An 18,052-nucleotide genomic window follows, 5' to 3' on the forward strand; every position below is an offset into this window, starting at 1 on the left:
TCCGGGTAAATAACGTACGGGATTTTGGATAGAAGCCCGTACACTGTCAATCGTCATCATTTGTGAAGTTTGCTGCACCGTTAGCCTACGTCTAGTTAGTATGGCAGAGGAACTCGGTATGTTTTCATTCACAATGGAGCTGACGTGTTCACAATTAAAGCCTAACTAAGTCTTTTGGGGCTAGTTTTATTGGAAAGAGTATTTCTCCGTCTGACAGCTGCAGAGACAGACGAAAAACTGCAGCAAGTTTTGGGACGCTTCTTGGCGCCTGTGCTGCTAAAACTTGCTAGTCAGAATGAAGCTGTGAAGAAGAGAGTGAGAAACATGAAGTTTTTACGGAAACAGGTAGGAAGTTGAAAGCTAGATAATTATCTTTGTAGGTAATGGAAATTCTAGCTCACATCAACAAAAGGCTTAAAAGTCGTCCGCAAGTGCAGTTGCCAGTTGAACAGCTTTTGCAGCAGTATGAGGTACATGACAGCTGATCTACATACTTAGGCGGGGCAAACTTGATTCACAGTTTAACGTCCAGCCTTTTTCACGACGGCATGCGGGCGGGTGGTCATTATTCATTGTTCATTTAATATTTTAATAATAATATTAATTAAATAATAAGTTTGCAGTTACAGTAACTACCATGCATCGACTGGCACTACAGCTGTGAATGGCTCACTATCAAGTTTGGCAGTTACTAGTATTGATAACACCCGTTTTCTGTAAATGTTTTTAATGTTTCAACAAACGTGCACAACACGAGACAGGCACGTGCGAGATGTCACGTGTCCTATATAATGAATAATGAAACTTATTTTGTTTTCCCAGAATATGATGCGGGCGGGGACGTTAAACTGTGAATCAAGTTTGCCTGGCCTTATAGTGTCATTAATTAATATTGTCTTTGTACACGCGCTGTGTAGGATCAAAACAATTCGCCATTTGGTGTGCGTTTGATTGGAACGTTTACTCATTGTGGTTGAAAATAAATTGTTTAGTGTTTAGAATTTTAGTATTTTGTATTTGAAAATGGGATATCAAAGACTCAGTGAGGGTAAACAAGCTGATCTTGCTCCACGTTTGCTTGGATGCATAGAGAAGAAACCAGCTCAACAACAAGACATGTATGATTAGAAGAAAGTTTTAATATTGGATCTGCTAGTTGTATTTAGTTTTTTAGCTTGTATCTTTGTAAAATAGGTAGATACGTAAAATTAAGGTGTTTAATGTGTTTTTGAAGATGCACTGTTGCAAGAGTTAGATATGCATGTTCTAAATACATACGTACATGTACAGTGATTTATGTTGTGCAATTAATTGATTGTTTTGTTAACTAATACATGGGTTTGTATGTTATATGTCCTTAGCCTCCTTCGACTTGTTTGCCCTGTGTTGGGTAACATATCATGGTTATCATCTTCAGAGAAGACTCGGCCATCGTTCACGTTTGATGAAGAGCGGAAAGCAAAACACGCTACTTTGACTTTCTGTAGAAACCTCCTTTTAATGCCATACAAGTATAAACATTGTCAAGTGCAGCATTTTAGTACATTATCTGTAGTTAATGTTTCTGTAGTTTGTCACCTCAAAGACGACCCATGTCTGCTCCTGCTTCTAGTGGCAGTGTAAGTGCTGGGGTAGATAGAGCAGAGTCTGGCGACATTGCACCACCAGGACTTAGTCTAAATGCCGTGAAGCAAGTGACTGGTGACAGTGCTATCAAGCCTAATGAACTAGAGAAGGTTGGTTAAGTATCTTGTCATTTCTATATGTATATAATCATCATGTGCTGTGTTTGTTGTATGCTTGTTATAGGCAAAGTTATCAGTTTTGACATTCTTGTCATCAGGATTGTTCCAAGAGGCAGAAGTTGTTTTATACTTTTTAATTGCTTCAGCTGATTCAAGGCGCACGTAAGAAGAATTAAACATTAACTACTGACGATCTTATTCTTAACATGTAATAATAAGTTGTTAAGTCACAAGAGAGAGTGCTTGTTACTGTAACTATCACAGTAATAGAAATTAATGTATTTAATTATGTAAGTTGTTGTTGTAAGTGAATGGTGCAGTCTGTTTGTGTTAGTAGTTTTATCTTGTTTCAGTGTTTTTGTAATTTAATTTATGGGTGGCAGCAGAGCGTAGAAGTTTTGTGTTTTATTTTGTGAAATTTGACATTCACAAACTTCATTTGTGTTTAATTCTTTACAACAATCATTGCCAACAAACTTTTTGAATTCTCCTGGTTCTGTTCACTGCAGTGTCGGAGATATTGGGGAGAGTAACTTTAAGAAGGCTTCAAGGTTTTGGCATATTTATTTATGGTGCAGCTAGTTTGTTGGTAATTCTTACTGGATAACAGCTTTTTGGACTGGAATGATTCCCAAATGGCTGGAGTGATTCAGAGCATATATCAATTATTTATTGGTAATTTGAAGTCGCCTCAAAGGCCTCAGGTAAAGAACTATGTTGTTGAAGTATGTGCTAATGTGAAAGTGTGTATCAACTTGCAGACTTTGAATAGAGTGATATAGTTGTTTAGATTTTGTTTGGTTTTTGTTGTCACAGACTGCTACAGGAGCTAAGTCTCTTACTGCAGATCATCATGCCCCTGCTGGTATCGGATTGAGGATTCAACTGCTGCCTGTTTTGCTCAAATCATCTCTGTCACCAGATATGTTTCCCTTATGCATTCAGGTGCTTGCATCTTAGTTATTCAATTTAGTTTTTGAGTTTGTTCAATGATAAAGGAACTTGTGCGTGCATGTGTCATTATGGCAACTAAACACTAAACATTTTGTGATGACTAAGTTATACCGGAAAGGGACAGAATTTTGCCACAACAAATTTTGCTTAAAGTAGTCAAACTGTTGTGCTGTTGTCTTGAAGGTGGTTTGAACCATAGCAAGTAGATGTCTTTTCTTGCGTTTGATTTTATGAAATTATCTTTTTGTATATTCAAAAGTTTGTACAAATTGGTGATGATAGTCAGTTTGTTTAGATTGATTATACTGAACTATTTTTGTCGTTTGATCTATGGTTAATTGATGATGATGCTTAATATGCATAAAAACCTGTATGCTCAACTGTCAGATTGAAAGAGTTTGTAAGATTTGATGTTTAGTAAGAATAGATGCTCAACCACTTTTTGCTTTTTTTGCAGGTAATATTTGAGAGTCTGTTTGGAGAAGGTATTAATGAGAAGCTGCGTTTTCTTGCATCTCAGTTTCTTGTTCATGTCATTCAACAGTATGTTCTACTTGTTTTGTTGGTGAACATAGTTGAATTTGTACACACACATTGTAGCTGTTCAGAGAGGAAGATTGAAATGATGGCTCCACTTCTTCTGTCTGCTATAAACAAATTGTTAGATGAACCGGAACAAGTAAATTGACTAATATATTTTTGTCACGATTACTCTAAGGCGTTCCTGTACTTTACGTTGCTGCAGGGAACAAAACTTAGGTGTTTGACATATGTTGGTCTTGGGCAGCTTGCAAAGTTTGTATTTGTTTAGGTTACTTGGTGGTTATTATATTAATAAGCTACTGTTGGTTGGTTGCAGGAGAATGTCATCTCTCTTCAGCAGCAATGTTGCACTTGTGCAGAGACTGTTTGACTCTCTTATCAAGGTGTTGTGCAGACCTGTTCATGTTGGACTTTGCTAATAGTCTATGTGTTTCTCAGGAACAAGGTGATGTTCGTCAGGCTGTGCATGAATCATTGACTACATTATCAACAGCTTTTAAGAGTGCATCGGGCCTGGTTCTTGTACAGCTTGAAGCTTTATTGCATAGTCAACTCTCACAGGTTGTAATGACTTGTAATTGTTGTAATTGTTGTAGTGGTAGTTGAAGTTACACTTTTGCAGCCCAATGAAACAGTCATTCAGGCAAGACTTGCATCTCTTACTTACGCTGGAACTATTTTTTCACGTTCTCATGCAGAATCACGATATCTGTGCCTTCTAGCCTCCACAGATGTGTATGTGTAGTAAGTAGTGTATGTGTAGTAAGTAGTGTATATCTGTCATCACAATTAATGTAATTAATTAATTGGTGGAGATGTGGCTATGTTGCTCATCTTCTCTCTGTTGCAAGAGACTGCCCATTGTCTTTGTTTATTATGTCAAATAAGTTTTAGATGTTTGTAATGCACATTTTTAGTTTGTACAAACTCAAGCTAAATCAGCAAGATTTCTGTTGCTTGAAAGCACTAGGATGTATTATGTTCAACTGAATAGAGCTTGATACACAGGCTGTCTTCATATGCTATTGGGTATACGAACAACATTATTGTGTACTATATGCCACTACAGTACACAACCATCAATTACTACTAGATTGTGACATGTATTGGATACCTTGTGTATAATTTGCATTCACTTTCATCTGCACTTCTGAATGTTTTAATTAAATGTGCCTACTGTGGTTTAGCTTGCAGTAGAACTTTGTGCACTCTTGTTTAGGGTGGACAGTGTACAAGATGAAGCAAAACGGATCCTTGGCGTGGATGAGGACAAATCACCCGTTGAAATGCCATCTTTTCCAGAGATGGTCAACTGCGTTGCTTCCCATGTTTGTCACGTTTGCATATTTTGTACATAAAAGCAATTTTCTGTTGCTGTTGTGTAGGCTGAGCAGCGATTGTCTAGTAAGTTACAATACTCAGCAGGTGCTTCAAGCTTGCCTTTTCATCCAGCGGTCTTCAGGCAGGTATGTTGCACTTGTAGGTGACTGGGTCCAGTTTCTTATTATTAATAGATACTTTAATTTTACATTCTCTAACACACTACTTTACACTAAAAGTAACAGAATACTGTTTATAACACAATTAGAGATTTCTTAGCTAGTAGTTACTAAGTATATGAAGTGTTGCCATTGTATCCATTCTACTTATATGTTATTAAGTGACTAAACTAAGGGTATGATAGGATATGGTATTTACTTTACCTCCAATGCATGTTGCATTCTAGGGTTTATAACACAGTGATTGTAGCATTGAATGACATAATCTACTGCTTTACATTCTGCAGATGCTTTTATACCTTAAACGGTGCTTTCATTGCTCTGCTGAGGTAACCAATGAGGATCAGTTCAAGCGAACTATCACTAAAAAGTTGTGCAGGTATACTGCATCTCTACGAGCACCAATACAAATCAGCTCAAATGGTAAGCATACTGCTTTTTAGCTACTGTACAAGCTTGAATAAACAGTCTACTCTTTCTGTTTTCAGAGTCTGATAGCATGATGAAGTACTATGATTTGATTAGGCTAGCTTTGTCACAAATTGCTGGTAATCATAGATGAGCAAGTTGCTCATGTTGGTGTTTGAAAGAATTTGCTTGTAGGGTCGGAATTACAAGCTGTTGCTCTAAAGTGTCTTTTTGAGCTAGTCAGTGTTTCCCCTTTTCTAGTGTCTACAGTGGCCAACCAAACAGGCTGGCTAAAGGTAAACTTCTATGCTGTTGTTACTGACATGTCCTTTATCCTATGTGCTATTGTGTTACTATGTTTTTGCTTGTAAATATAATGGCAGTTGTGTTTAGGCCAAGTAGCTATTTAATTTTATAAAGTGCATTTGCAGTGGCGTTCTCTCTTGCAAGTCATTTTAGTTGTGATTTTGTCTATGACCTTTTGCTTTTGTGAGCATGGGATCAGTGTGCTTGAGTAGTCTTTTTATAGCAAACGTTTGTTGAATCTTCTCATGATGAGATTCGAGACACTGCGGCCAAGCTTGTTGGCTGCGTGGCACAGAAGCTGAATGACACACAATTGCTTGGTCTTGTCTCACAGACTATAACTGCTTTAGAAAGCAAGGTTGAAATCTTACATGACGTCTTTTCATGTATAATGTCTTAGGTTTTGTATGTTGTAGTCATTTGAAACCCAACATGGAGCTGTAGTTCTTCTGGGTCGCTTAATACCAGCTTGTGTTGGTGGCAGCAATGCCAGATTAAGTGGCAACACTTTTCAATTTGCATTCACATCACTTGGTTATTTAGCTCTCATTAATTAATGTTAGTTGCAAATGATTTATGTATTGCTGTTCTTCATTGTGTAGCTAAACTTCTTAGTGCTCAGCAACCGAGGCTCATTGCTGCAGCTTGCAAGGCTGTTGGCTTGATTGGTGTGCGATGTGTTTTCCCTATAGAAGATGGCCAAGAAGATGACAAAGAAAGGCCAGCAGAAGCAGGTAATAATAACCGTGATGGACGTTAGCATACTGAACAGTATGATCTTTTAGTGCAATACTCTACTGATTTGTGTAGACAAAAAGCGGAGGAAGAGTAGAGATGGTTGCCAAGTGACAAAATTAGATATTGTAAATACACTTGTGTCTCATCTTCATCATCATCCTGATCAAAGGGTACCCTTGCATTTGCTAAGAAAGTTTTTGTTGTAACAAGGAGTTTGCTGTTAGGTGAGAGAGAAAGCAGCTACTGCATTAGGACTATTGCCTCTTGGTGAGAAGCCATTTCCACATGTGAAAATCGTTCTTAAGGGCTTGTTTGAGTCTTCAAAGGTGGCAATAATAAGAAATTATAGGTTTGTGTGATAACAGTGTGCTTGTTCAGGACAAACAACGAAGTGAATTACAGTTTGTTGTTGCTGATGCTATTGCATGTACGTCATCATGTTCTGCTTCTCACATATTGGACACTTCTGAAGTAGCTGAAAGTATTTCTGATGGTTTTGCATCTCAGTTGAGTCAGGACACAATGACTTGGAGTCTGGACCAGATAAGATATCAATATGTAAACCATTCAAGGAGTCATGTGAGACAGGTAAAGGCAAAGTATGGTTGGTGAGCTTCCCGTGCTTTTCTGAAGTAGTGGATTTTGTCATGCTTAGACAGTTTGTGTGTGGCTATTTGCAATTGTGAAAACGTCAGGAGACCATCCTATTGTCAAAGTATGAATACAGCATTGTTGTGTTTGATCTGGCTGACTATATGTTTGTGTTTTCTCAGGAACGATTGCAGGAATTGCAAGCATTGCTTCTTAATTATCTTGCTGATAGAGATGGCATGTCTAGTCAATGACAGTACACATGGTCCTTCTTTAACTTACCAATTTTGCAGAATTTACTCAAGAAGTAGCCTCACGTGCTTTGGGATTGGTTTATGAACGTGGTAGCAATGACGACAAGCAACAGCTTGTTTCACATCTAGTGGAAACATTGATGAGCGGTCGAAGGTAAAGTTGTCACTTTGATTTGAAATTGTAGCTGTTAACAATTAAATCCAAATGGTGGCTTACAGATCTTCTCAACCTGTAACTGGAGATACACACTTATTTGGAGAAGGGGAGATAGGCAGAGCTTCTGAAGGGTTTGTTTGCAGATTGGTGTTTGATATTGACTATACTAGAAAAAAGTTGTAACATCTTTGCTCTTAATTGTTGTTTGCAATGCATTAGATCTGGGTTGTCTACATACAAAGAACTTTGCTCTCTTGCTACTGACCTAAATCAACCAGATCTCATCTACAAGTTTATGCGCCTTGCTAATCACAATGCTTTATGGATGTCCAAAAGGGTATTTATGTACCTGAATAACCTATCACAAGTTTTGTTTGTTAGAATTTGGTGTCTAGGGTGCTGCATTTGGCTTTTCTACGATAGCAGCACAAGCTCGAGAGCAGTTAGCACCACATCTTTCAGTTTTAGTGCCTCGACTGTTTCGGTATGAAACAACCACCCGTTGAATGTCCGGTGTATTATCAGTTATTTTTCATGGCATAGATATCGTTATGATCCTAACCCTGCCATTCAGCAAGCAATGTTGAGTATTTGGACTGCTCTTGTTCCTGAATCACACAAAGAGGTTACACTTTACGAAGCTACGTATTTAATTATTTAATGGTTGTGTGTAACCACTAAAGGTAGACAAGTACTTCAGTGCCATTCTAGAGGATTTGTTAAGAAATTTGGCTAGCAATTTGTGGCGCATTAGGCAATCCTGGTATCTATCGTTATATGTTATTGATATGTGCTATTTGTAATTATGGTTTTGTTCTTTCTATTAGCTGTCATGCTTTGTCTGACCTGCTGCAAGGAAGGCAGCTTGATGGTTGCATTAGTCAACTGCCAAAGATGTGGGAATTAGTTTTCCGTGCTAGAGATGATATTAAAGTGGGTTTTGTGATGAATAATGGTGGATGATTTGTCAACAAGTGGTATTCTTGCAGGAGTCTGTGAGGAAGGCAGCAGACACTGCTTGTTGGACACTAAGTAAAGTGAGTTGTTCATTTGATTTCTACATTTATATGGTCAAATTTATTTTGTATAATTACAGGTATCGGTCAAACTCTGTGATGTGTCATCTGGAAAGTCTGGACAAGCTGCCGTGGCTTTGCTTCTTCCCTTCCATTTAGACAAACTGGTTACCAGTAAAGTCTCAGAAATTCGAGTCATCAGGTGCAGTTCTTAATTATGTAATTCTCATTAGTGCCAACTAACTTGCACTTTGTGTGAAGCTTGTTGACTTTGCTGGAAATAAGCAAAACTGCAGTATGATGAGATTTTATAGTACAATATACTGTATGTAGAATATTCAATGAAACGTATCTCGTTTAATTAAGGGGTCTCAGTTGAAGCCACACATTCCAATGATGGTTGTCGTGCTTTTGGAAACTCTAAGTAGTCTGGAAGATAAGGTAATGTACAGTAGTAGTGTTTAGCTGATGCAATAGATGCATTGATATCTTTTGCTTGCATTTCATGATTTGTGTGCAGATCTTAAACCGCATCAGTCTTCATGTAGGAAGTAATGCTGAAGAGCAAGAAAAGGTTTGTATGGTTTAGACTTTCCTTGGTGAACTCATTAATTAATGTACAAAGTGGCTATAGTTGGATTCAATACGAGTTTCAGCAAGCAAGTCATCACCAATGATGGCAACAGTTGATCTGGTACTGAAGTGTCAAAAAATAGTTGTCATCTGCAGTAGACTTTACAGATAGTTTGTATTTGGTTGTAGTGTATGAGACATGTAGATACAGATGTATTACCTGAGCTATGCATTAAGCTTGCTGAGGTAACCAGGAATGGGATTGGCGTTGCAACAAAGGCAAATTATCTCTGCAGATTGACTTGTGTAGAGTTGCAAATTTACTGTATTTTACTGTGTTGTCAGGTTGGATGTTGTCGAGTGATTTCCTCACTCACCCATCAATGCACAAGAGATATTACTCCTTATGCAGGTGTAGTACAGACAGTTTCCAAAGCAGGTTGATGAATGATTGATCGATTGTTTGTTTTACTTAAAGGCAAACTTTTGTCAGCACTTCTGTCTTGTCTCAATGACCAAAGCCCTGGAGTGAGAAAGGCAGCAGCGACTTCAGTTGGACATCTAGTGAAGGTAGAAAGTACTTGAAAGTTGAGAGACTGTCTATCTATAGTTGTATTGTCATGGCTTAAGTTTGCAAAGGACAGTAGCATTGAAAAATTGATTGGACGAATTAAGACGTGGTATCTGGAAAAAGACGGTATAATGGTTTGATACCTGGTAGTGCAATAAATTGAGCAAGTGTTGTGTAGACACTAACATTCGTCTTGCTTGTGGTTGGGTCTTTCAATCATTTGCACAGCACAGTATGGATACTCTCATGAACTTTTCTGCTCAGATCTTGCCAATTGCTTTTCTAGCAATGCATCAACGGAACGAAAGTAGTTATAGTATGGAAGCCAAATGTAGACACTTGATGTACCAATGGGTTTTTAGATGAAAATACGGATATCTGGTCTGAAGTATGGGATGATGCTACTCCAGGAACTGAGGGAGGACTTCGGTTGTACTTGGACGATATTCTGAGTTTGGTTTGTCCTCTACTTGAATCACAGTCTTGGCAGACAAAATCGCAAGCGGCTAGAGCAATGGAAACTGTAGCAGAAAAGTTTGGTATGACAAGATGGTAATTGCCTGTATCTAACAGTTAGAAACAGTTTGTTTTAGGTGGTAAGTTAGGCAATGTACAGCGGGAAAGCATGTTAAATTCACTGGTGAAATCTCTTCCTGGGAGAACTTGGGATGGCAAGGTTGATATTTGTGAAGGTTGAAGATCCAACTGTTACTGTCTGGATTCTCAAACCTAATCAAAATGAGAAATTGATGATGTAAGTTGTCGTTTGATCCACAGGAACGATTAATGTTGGCAGTTTCTCAACTCTGCCAGATTGGCAAAGAACAGTCTTTGTCTCTCAACACATTAGACAAGGTTTTTTGATAACAGGTTTTTGTTGGCTGGCTCGGTGTGTGTATAGACACTGAATTATTTCTAGGTTGTTAGTGTGTTACTGACGGAATGCAAGAAGCAAAAGATGGAATACAAATTGGTGGCTTTTGAGTCTGTATCAAGAGTCCTGGAGAGTAACAACCTGAACAGATTTGTTGAATTCAGTAGCTTGTGCTTTCCTCTGCTCAACCCTGTATGTCTTACAATTTTGTTACAATTTTTATCGGAAGAGAAATTTGTTCTATAATTACAATACCTTGTCTTGCAGGATAGAATAGAAGACGTTGAGATTGATGAAAAACCAGAAGAAAGAGCTTCTACTCGTGAAATGACATTGAAACTACAAGAGTCTTTGCTAAAGTGCATCGCAAGGGTTTGGCCACAGGACGACAAAACACAGGGTGAGATCTGTGTGGTAGCAACAGGAATCAGTCTATTGATTTAATGCTATGACTATATTAGTGGAATACGAGCGGCAGTTGTTCACCATGTTGATGAAGTTACTAGCCAAAAGCACATGGAAAATAAAGGTGGCAGTGCTGGACTGCCTTCGCGCTTTCCTTGAAAGGTAAATATAACTACAGTAGAAGGGACTCTAATTAACTAACATGCAAGTATAGATGTACAATTGTAGTATTAATTAATTAGAGGAGAATGTTTCTTGTTGAAGATTGTGTCTTGAAACGGTAGCTACCAGTGAACGTTGCCAAGAAATATCATTGGAGCTGATACCTCTTATAACAACCTGCCTAGGTGCATTACTATAGTAGAGCAATCCTCTCTACTAATTAAGTTTCTGTTGCTAAGTTGTTTACTGTGAGTTTATAGATAACTTGAAATACAGTGCCGTTCGTGGGGCCGCTATTGGAGTCCTGGAAACTTTTCTAGCTCGTTTGATGAGTAATTGCAATTGAATTTGTTAGGCAGGCGACTGTGTTGTTGATTTATCTATTGATTGCTAGGGAACCCCGAGTATTGTGGCCGCTGTTTGACTGGAACTGAGTGGAGAGTGTTGTTGAGACACATGGAAGAGATATCCAAGTCAGACCCTCAAATTGCACTACGACAACGCACAGCCAAGTTGCTGTTGGATGCTATTAAATATAGATGACGGGCAAGTAGAATTACAGTACTACATTACTGTTTTAATTAATACTAGCAAGCGGAGAGGCTTCAAGTTCAATAGAATCTATGCTAGAAATGGCCGTCAGTCAGCAGATGACGGGATGGGTGACAGCTCTAGGCAGCATCAAGTGGCGTACTGTATGTTTCCTCGTTGAGTACAACCTGCAGACGAGCATATTAATTGCTGTTGCAACAAATCTGATGATCAGGCCTGACTATTGTAGTTTCTTCGTTGACCACAATTTCTAGTATACTGTGCATACGATTTCCAAACTAAAACTAATAAAACTTAAATTAAAAAGGACATTTTAAAATGTTAATTTTTCGTTTTAAAAATATCATTTGATCCTCAGTCCGCAAGTTTAAAATTACTGACAGGCTAAACTAAGTATATGGGATAACTTGACAGCCATTCGCTCTTGTGGCTGATGTGGCATTTGAGGATCTGTACTTGAAGCCATCATGTCAAATACATCATACACAATAATACCCACATTGGCTGCTGCAAATGTCTCTGCAACAATCTGATTATACCACTTGATGCGATAAGAATTCAAACGAAATGAGTCAAACCCTCGTGGATTTCCTGTGCTAAATATAAGTGGAACTGTCTTTCCCATCTTTCTCTGCCTTAGATGACGGACTGCGGTCGCCATGTGCTCCATGCGTTGACGAAATATGTCTGGTGGTAAGAGTAGGAAATGCTGTATTGTGCTTATTAGGATTATCTCATTTCCATTTCCTGAAATAGCATCAATTGTATCTGCTACAAATGTAGCGCCAGTGAAGTTCATGCCAAGATTTGTTTGCAATGGAAGACCATGTAGTCGATATCTGATTGTTGCATTGTATTTCTTTACATACGTGTTCAACAAATTTTCCGGAATGTACAAACTCAACTGTGGTTGCATCAGGTCAATCGATGAAAGAACGACTATGTGCAGTTGTCTAACTGTTGAGTCTCCTATTAGGTATAGTTCTCTGTTTGTGAGACATTTCCACCACTTCTCTTTAGTATCACATTGGAAAGAACAGTCTCTATTGATCCATTGATTGCCAAGCCAATAACCTGTTGGTTTAACAAAAGGCTGTCGCTTGCAAGTTTCTTTGCTGAATTCTGTTGTTGGTTTATCACCAATTGATATCCAGACAGATTTTACCTTTGAGGTCACTGCACCTGTGTGTAGACGTGCACTGGCAGATTCTGCCGCATTATTGGATTTCATCGTATCATGATAAATGCACCATTGAATAGAGTCACAGGTTGCAGAATTTGGTGCAGGTGGACCTTCACAAACTCCATACCAGTCATATCTATATCGAAATTTCATATCACATGATGAGTAGAATCGAGGTAGTTGATCAGGTTTGCCATTCATGTGACACACTCTTACTGCACTGCTCTCTGTTTCGCGGGCAATAGTTTGTATCTCCAGTAGACTATCTCGCATTTGTGGACCTACATAGTCTATGTGAATGCCGTAATTGTTTCCAAAAGTGCAGGAGAAAATGTAATTAGCGTCAATAGTAGCTTTCACCACATCCACAAGATAACTGCTCAGCCACAACTCAACGTCTATACTCGCTTTTCCACTCCAAGGTGGAACAAACGTGATGAGATATGAGCCATTGAAAAAATCTGTGACTTCACCAGCAACAGAAGCAGGAACACTTCCTACCTTACCTCTCAATACTGCATTAAACATATCTCCTCCTGTCGACTTCTTTCTGCCTGTTGCGTCACGAGCTGTTAGCAATACATAGAACGGTCTGCCTACAGTGATGCTTTGCGACACAACGTTCCACGAAGAATTCGCTGCTGTAGTTTTGGGTAAACGGAGTATCGATTGTATCTCTGGAAGAGAACTACCAGCAGACATGCGAGTTGGTGGAAACGTTAGCGTGATGATATAGAATCCAGTCACTAAGACTGCCGATATCGGCAAATAGAATAAGAGTATAGATATTCGGAACACTCGTCGAGCCATGACGCCTAGTATAGAGGTAGAAGAATCGACGCCCCAACCTGGTTTTGCAAGTGACGTCTTGTGACAACTACAACTTCTCGTACCACTCCAGCAACTTCTGTAAACTGTGCCGATTGGCTCTAGGACAAGGAGGAACGAAGCGACTGGCGGGCTGGACAGAGCCATATATATAGAGAGTTGCGACATGGGCGTTATGGAATTTGTGATCACGTGATTGCATGGGCGCCATTTTGTTTCCAGTCGTGTGTAGACAGTATCCAGCATTAGGCGCGTTTCGACCCACTAGCGAGACTATGGTTAACTGCTGCGCTTGGAACTGTAGTAATAGATCAGAAAATGGATTCAAAATGTTTCGGTTCCCTAAGGATCGTGCCAGAAGAAAAGTTTGGGAGGCTAGAGTAAGTTGCAAGAACTGGATAGCATCGCCATATGCGCTCCTGTGCGAGGTACATAAATACCGTAACGTTTATCGTGTTTCTCACTCACTAAGGTACAGTGGATACGCGTTGTGATGTCGGCCAAAGCGGATTTGGTTCTAGTAGACTCGGATCTTGAACTGCCTAGATGGTATGTCTGGCAGCTACATGCTAAGTTGGTCCACTTGTGCACATTATTTGAATAATGATGATAGTCTCCTCCATAAGTACATGGAATTTTCATCATTTTGAAGGCACACTTTGATGAATCACAATTTGAGTGCAGAAGGGCTGATGGAAAAAGAAAACTTATGTGGAACGCTGTCCCAACCATATTTCCTCACAAGGAACGACATCAACGTATTAGAAAATCACCATTAGCAAGACATCCAGTGGACATTTCCAAGCAAGTGAATCTGGGCTTGAGAGACCACATGTACTTAATCAGTGGTGTTTCACCAGAACCATTTTCAAAATGTAAGTCACTATGCAACAGTTCACACGTTTATATCAGTGCACGAATTGTTCTTCACTTAATTAATAACCTCTCAATCGACTGTACTATATTTATAAAACTACAAAGAAAACTGCAAATTACACATGATAGAACACACACACGCAATAATGACAACAGGCACACATGTAGACATAATTTCAAAGTTTAGTAGAAGTTTCTTCAATCTTGGGATTGTTTTCCATTTTTCAATTGTTTAAATTACTACTATGAAGAACCAAGTACAATTAATGCAAGTTAACTAATCTATCTCAATTGATTAATGTACAGCTGAACATAATTCCAATGATGACGAGGCAACTCGACATGACTCTGTAGCATATGAAACCAGTGTGGCAGATCTAGATATAGATGTGGATGAATCTAATACCCTTTCAATTGATTCCTCTACAACAGCTAGAGAAGTCGTAAAATTGAAAGCCAAATTACAAGTTTCAAGAGCCAAACTGTATAAAATTACAAGAAGAAATAATGCACTTACTAAGCAAATGGCAAGTCAGGAATCAAAGATTAAAAAACTTTTTGCTGAAGATCAGCTGCTAGCATTGTCCCGAGGAATGCGAGGAATTCGGTGGTCATCTGCCACAGTGAAAAAAGCCTTACAACTTCGATTTGCATGTGGAGCCACAGGATATAACTTACTTTTAAAACAGCAGTTTCCTTTACCATCTCTTCGAACTCTTCGACGACGGATGGAAACAGTTCTATTTGAGCCCGGCATACTCAACCAAGTTTTTGAATACTTAGCAGTGAAGGTAAATGATTTGTGTGAAGAGGAAAGAGTCTGCTGTCTCACATTAGATGAAATGTCCATTACATCTAGTATTGAGTATGATGCAAGTAGTGGACAATTGCTTGGGAATGTGACTTTGCCTGGTCATTGTGGTACTGCCACTCATGCTCTTGTGTTTATGTTGGGAGGACTGTCATCACGGTGGAAACAGATAGTAGCATACCATTTCACAGGAAACTCCACAGACGGAACTCTAATGAAACCAATTGTACGGCAAATTATTGAATGTGCTGCAAAGATAGGCTTACATGTCATAGCTGTGACTAGTGACATGGGATCTGCAAACCGAGCACTGTGGAGAAGCTTTGGCCTCATTACTGGAAGACACTGCAATACTGTTAGCAAAGTAGTACATCCTCAAAGTCCAACCAAATGGTTATATTTTCTCACTGATGTTCCTCACCTAATAAAGAATCTTAAGGCAGCTTTGGTTAGTGGCAAAGTCATCACTCTACCTGATGATGTTGTTAAAGCAAACAACTTGAACTGTAGTTTTGTGTCCATTACACCTGTAAAAGATCTAGTAGACTTTGAGAACCATCATGATTTAAAATTAGCACCAAAGCTAACTAACGCCACTATTTCTCCATCACATTTTGAGAAAATGAAAGTATCACATGCACTGCATCTGTCTAGTAAGTCAGTGAGATCTGAACTTCAATACCTTGTGAAAGAAGAAGGCCGAGGAAACAAATATCTTTCTACTGCTTGGTTTCTGGATGTGTTTAACCGGTGGTTTGATTTCATGACAAGCAGGTACCCTGCAGTTGCACTAAGCAGATTGAATTGTGATAAATATGAAGAAGCTCTAATATTTCTTACGTCTATTATCAACTTAGTACAGAGCATGAAAATTGGAGATAAAAATGACTGGAAACCCGTGCAAGCAGGGATTATAATGTCTACAAACAGTGTTCTTGGTATCCAAGAGGAGTTGCTTTCAATGGGATACAAGTTCCTTTTGACAAGTCGTCTTACTCAAGATTGCCTTGAAAATCTTTTTAGTTTGGTCAGGCTAAAAAATCCTATTCCTTCACCACTGGCATTTAAATACGCATTAAAAGTCATTTGCATTGCACAGTTCTTGAAACAACCTCATGCATATCAAGGAAACTACCAAGAAGATGATAGAGACATAGCAATTGACTTTCTTGACCAGCCATTGAAGCTAGCAAGCACTGAACTGGATCTGAAAGATTTAGAAGTGGAAATATCAGAAGCAAATTGCATAGATGACATTCAGAAGGCTGAGTTGAACAGCTTATATTACCTTGTAGGATACTGCCTACACAGCATAAAGAAAAATGAAGAAATCTGCACAGGTTGTTTTGTGGAAGTGACCAGCTGTGATCTAAGTGATCAAGACTCAGCAACGTTCACTATTCTAAAAGAGTATAAGCAAGGATGCCTTACTCAGGTATCAGAGAAAGCATTCTCTATGATGCTCAAAGTAGAAGTCATGCTAAGAAACTTCGATGAATCAGTGTTGATGACATCAAAAAATGTGAAAGATTATTGTTGGACAAGGCTGAAGAAATAACAGTACATGATTTGTTCCTCAATTGTCATAATATCAAGCAGAAGCTACTATCAAAGTACTTGACTGTTCGCTTACGCATTCTATGCAAGCAGATGAAACGTAAAAGAAAACAGGAGTTAGAGAAAGAAAAGAATCAGAGTCAAGGTGAACTAGGAAGCAAGAGCATGACAACGAGAAAATTAGTCAAAAATTGAAATGAAAATGAATGCCCTTGTATGGAAACACAACTCTAGCCAGTCAACAAATGTGTGCATGAGTATACATGTGTGCTTGTGTAACAAGTGATTAAGCATCGCATTTATACCTTTTGTATCTTGAGCTTCTGATGATGAGCCATCGTTTTATTTATACCATTCATTGCTGAAAGAAACAACACGGTTATAAATGTTGGAATTCCGAGGCCAAAGCGCGAGGTTTCCCTTGAAAAGCGTCAGAACTGTTCAGATCGGTTGTTTGAACAATACTACGTCTCTCCTGCAGTGCAAACATTGACAGAAACAACTGAAATCTTGCAAACGGCTCATTTGGAATCTCTGAAACCACGATGATCAGGAAACGACACAAATCGAGCTTCTGAAGAAGTAAATCATAGTCCAATAGTTGCAACAAGTAGCAACATAAAACTCACTTTAATGTAGAAATAGTAGTAGCTTAGTATGATTTTAGACAGATTTTTTACGTAGCGCGCATGGAAACAAAAATGGCGCCCTTGATACGGGTTGTCGCAACTCTCTCTATATATGGCTCTGGGGCTGGAGCTAGCCTCGCACTTCTAGACCAGAGAGCGCGCGAACTCTAGTCTGGACCAAGTCGATACTAGAGCGCGGCCTCGTTCCTCGGACACCATCATATTCCGGACGCGAGTTCTCAGTTATCCGTTTTTGAACGCAGTCCCTACCACATCATAAATGTAGGTATCCAAGTTGTAATTGAGCACACCAAGAGAGAGCATTGTACCTTTTCTCTGCTTAGAGTGAGATTGAAAACTGTGCGGAGCATTGCATACCCCGTTCATCGGACAAACACATCGTTCACCGGACAGTAGCGTCTAGATTGCACACACGCATCCTTCAGCCTACTTACTTATATATCGCTAATCAACAACTCTTTACCTACAAATCGTGTTATTACCCTGCATGTCAGCCAAGATCTGTATGAGTTACAGTCAGTCAAACGCCCATGGTAACGGCCCCAATCGTCGGACACCCATTTTCTTGCCTTTGTAACGAGTATACGACTTGCAACAGTTGAAACCCAAAAGGCCACGATTCTATTGTGCCCGTACACTATATACTAGTCAGAAAGTAGGTGTGTCCATACGGTAACAAGAAACCACTAATTAGTATGACTTAAGGCCTGTCCACACTAGACCAGAATGAATCGCGATCGGATCGCGATTCGATCGCGATCCTGCCGATCGCGATCCGATCGCGATCCGATCGGGATCC

At 39.2% G+C, this 18,052-nt stretch overlaps 4 protein-coding genes across 6 annotated transcripts; 2 read left to right on the plus strand and 2 right to left on the minus strand.

The window, feature by feature from the left end:
• Positions 1 to 33: 33 nt before the first annotated feature.
• On the plus strand, positions 34 to 11,673 carry LOC134185662 (proteasome adapter and scaffold protein ECM29-like). Of its 3 annotated transcripts, none has more exons than XR_009970811.1 (57): positions 34 to 116; positions 185 to 315; positions 381 to 470; positions 918 to 941; positions 1,000 to 1,118; positions 1,362 to 1,511; positions 1,571 to 1,736; positions 1,810 to 1,907; positions 2,255 to 2,296; positions 2,356 to 2,449; positions 2,562 to 2,690; positions 3,157 to 3,242; positions 3,300 to 3,378; positions 3,445 to 3,494; positions 3,559 to 3,625; positions 3,681 to 3,803; positions 3,865 to 3,977; positions 4,462 to 4,570; positions 4,628 to 4,708; positions 5,029 to 5,164; positions 5,230 to 5,289; positions 5,345 to 5,445; positions 5,679 to 5,813; positions 5,872 to 5,989; positions 6,058 to 6,189; positions 6,266 to 6,363; positions 6,418 to 6,519; positions 6,572 to 6,781; positions 6,849 to 6,908; positions 6,967 to 7,021; positions 7,078 to 7,192; positions 7,258 to 7,326; positions 7,415 to 7,532; positions 7,591 to 7,679; positions 7,739 to 7,820; positions 7,879 to 7,958; positions 8,023 to 8,128; positions 8,185 to 8,232; positions 8,292 to 8,413; positions 8,473 to 8,506; positions 8,578 to 8,652; positions 8,732 to 8,785; positions 8,846 to 8,905; positions 8,974 to 9,063; positions 9,130 to 9,196; positions 9,263 to 9,354; positions 9,415 to 9,481; positions 9,534 to 9,662; positions 9,718 to 9,894; positions 9,949 to 10,031; positions 10,133 to 10,210; positions 10,275 to 10,421; positions 10,497 to 10,629; positions 10,691 to 10,796; positions 10,919 to 10,981; positions 11,057 to 11,128; positions 11,191 to 11,203. XR_009970811.1 is itself a non-coding variant. In XM_062653505.1 (57 exons), the coding sequence occupies exons 1-57, from the start codon at positions 101 to 103 to the stop codon at positions 11,337 to 11,339; spliced, it is 5,499 nt and encodes a 1,832-aa protein (XP_062509489.1). In that variant the 5' UTR covers positions 34 to 100; the 3' UTR covers positions 11,340 to 11,673. The 3 variants fall into 3 exon arrangements, 1 of the variants encoding a protein (XP_062509489.1); XM_062653505.1 differs by having other exon boundaries at positions 10,899 to 10,981; positions 11,191 to 11,673; XR_009970812.1 differs by lacking the exons at positions 10,497 to 10,629; positions 10,691 to 10,796; positions 10,919 to 10,981; positions 11,057 to 11,128; positions 11,191 to 11,203 and having other exon boundaries at positions 9,949 to 10,109; positions 10,169 to 10,210; positions 10,275 to 10,328.
• A 29-nt stretch (positions 11,674 to 11,702) lies between these two features.
• On the minus strand, positions 11,703 to 13,454 carry LOC134185663 (NXPE family member 4-like). Its single transcript, XM_062653506.1, has one exon. It carries the CDS (start codon positions 13,339 to 13,341, stop codon positions 11,722 to 11,724), a length of 1,620 nt encoding a protein of 539 aa, XP_062509490.1. The 5' UTR covers positions 13,342 to 13,454; the 3' UTR covers positions 11,703 to 11,721.
• A 614-nt stretch (positions 13,455 to 14,068) lies between these two features.
• Positions 14,069 to 15,100, plus strand: LOC134185341 (uncharacterized). Its single transcript, XM_062653124.1, has 3 exons — positions 14,069 to 14,234; positions 14,542 to 15,026; positions 15,095 to 15,100. The coding sequence occupies exons 1-3, from the start codon at positions 14,069 to 14,071 to the stop codon at positions 15,098 to 15,100; spliced, it is 657 nt and encodes a 218-aa protein (XP_062509108.1).
• LOC134186160 (uncharacterized) lies at positions 14,310 to 17,275 on the minus strand. The gene is made up of 9 exons (XM_062654078.1): positions 17,233 to 17,275; positions 17,024 to 17,177; positions 16,909 to 16,964; positions 15,729 to 15,836; positions 15,520 to 15,584; positions 15,313 to 15,381; positions 14,914 to 15,257; positions 14,753 to 14,850; positions 14,310 to 14,667 (listed from the first exon to the last, which is right to left on the minus strand). The coding sequence occupies exons 2-7, from the start codon at positions 17,091 to 17,093 to the stop codon at positions 15,167 to 15,169; spliced, it is 459 nt and encodes a 152-aa protein (XP_062510062.1). The 5' UTR covers positions 17,094 to 17,177; positions 17,233 to 17,275; the 3' UTR covers positions 14,310 to 14,667; positions 14,753 to 14,850; positions 14,914 to 15,166.
• Positions 17,276 to 18,052: the final 777 nt, after the last annotated feature.

Source organism: Corticium candelabrum, chromosome 10 (genome assembly GCF_963422355.1).
Source record: "Corticium candelabrum chromosome 10, ooCorCand1.1, whole genome shotgun sequence".
Lineage (NCBI taxonomy): Eukaryota > Metazoa > Porifera > Homoscleromorpha > Homosclerophorida > Plakinidae > Corticium > Corticium candelabrum.

Bases quoted from the DNA above. Each gene is read 5' to 3' on its own strand.
- LOC134185662 (XM_062653505.1), top strand. The intron at 3,978-4,461 runs GTATGTGTAGTA...ACTCTTGTTTAG, and splicing joins CTTCTAGCCTCCACAGATGT to GGTGGACAGTGTACAAGATG. The intron at 4,571-4,627 runs GTTTGTCACGTT...GCTGTTGTGTAG, and splicing joins TCAACTGCGTTGCTTCCCAT to GCTGAGCAGCGATTGTCTAG.
- LOC134185663 (XM_062653506.1), bottom strand. From the start codon at position 13,341: ATGGCTCGACGAGTGTTCCGAATATCTATACTCTTATTCTATTTGCCG.
- LOC134185341 (XM_062653124.1), top strand. From the start codon at position 14,069: ATGTGGAACGCTGTCCCAACCATATTTCCTCACAAGGAACGACATCAA. The intron at 14,235-14,541 runs GTAAGTCACTAT...ATTAATGTACAG, and splicing joins ACCAGAACCATTTTCAAAAT to CTGAACATAATTCCAATGAT.
- LOC134186160 (XM_062654078.1), bottom strand. From the start codon at position 17,093: ATGTTTGCACTGCAGGAGAGACGTAGTATTGTTCAAACAACCGATCTG. The intron at 16,965-17,023 runs GGAAACCTCGCG...TGTTTCTTTCAG, and splicing joins CAGTTCTGACGCTTTTCAAG to CAATGAATGGTATAAATAAA. The intron at 15,585-15,728 runs GTATTGAAGTTC...AAAGTCTACTAG, and splicing joins CGGCCTTCTTCTTTCACAAG to ATCTTTTACAGGTGTAATGG.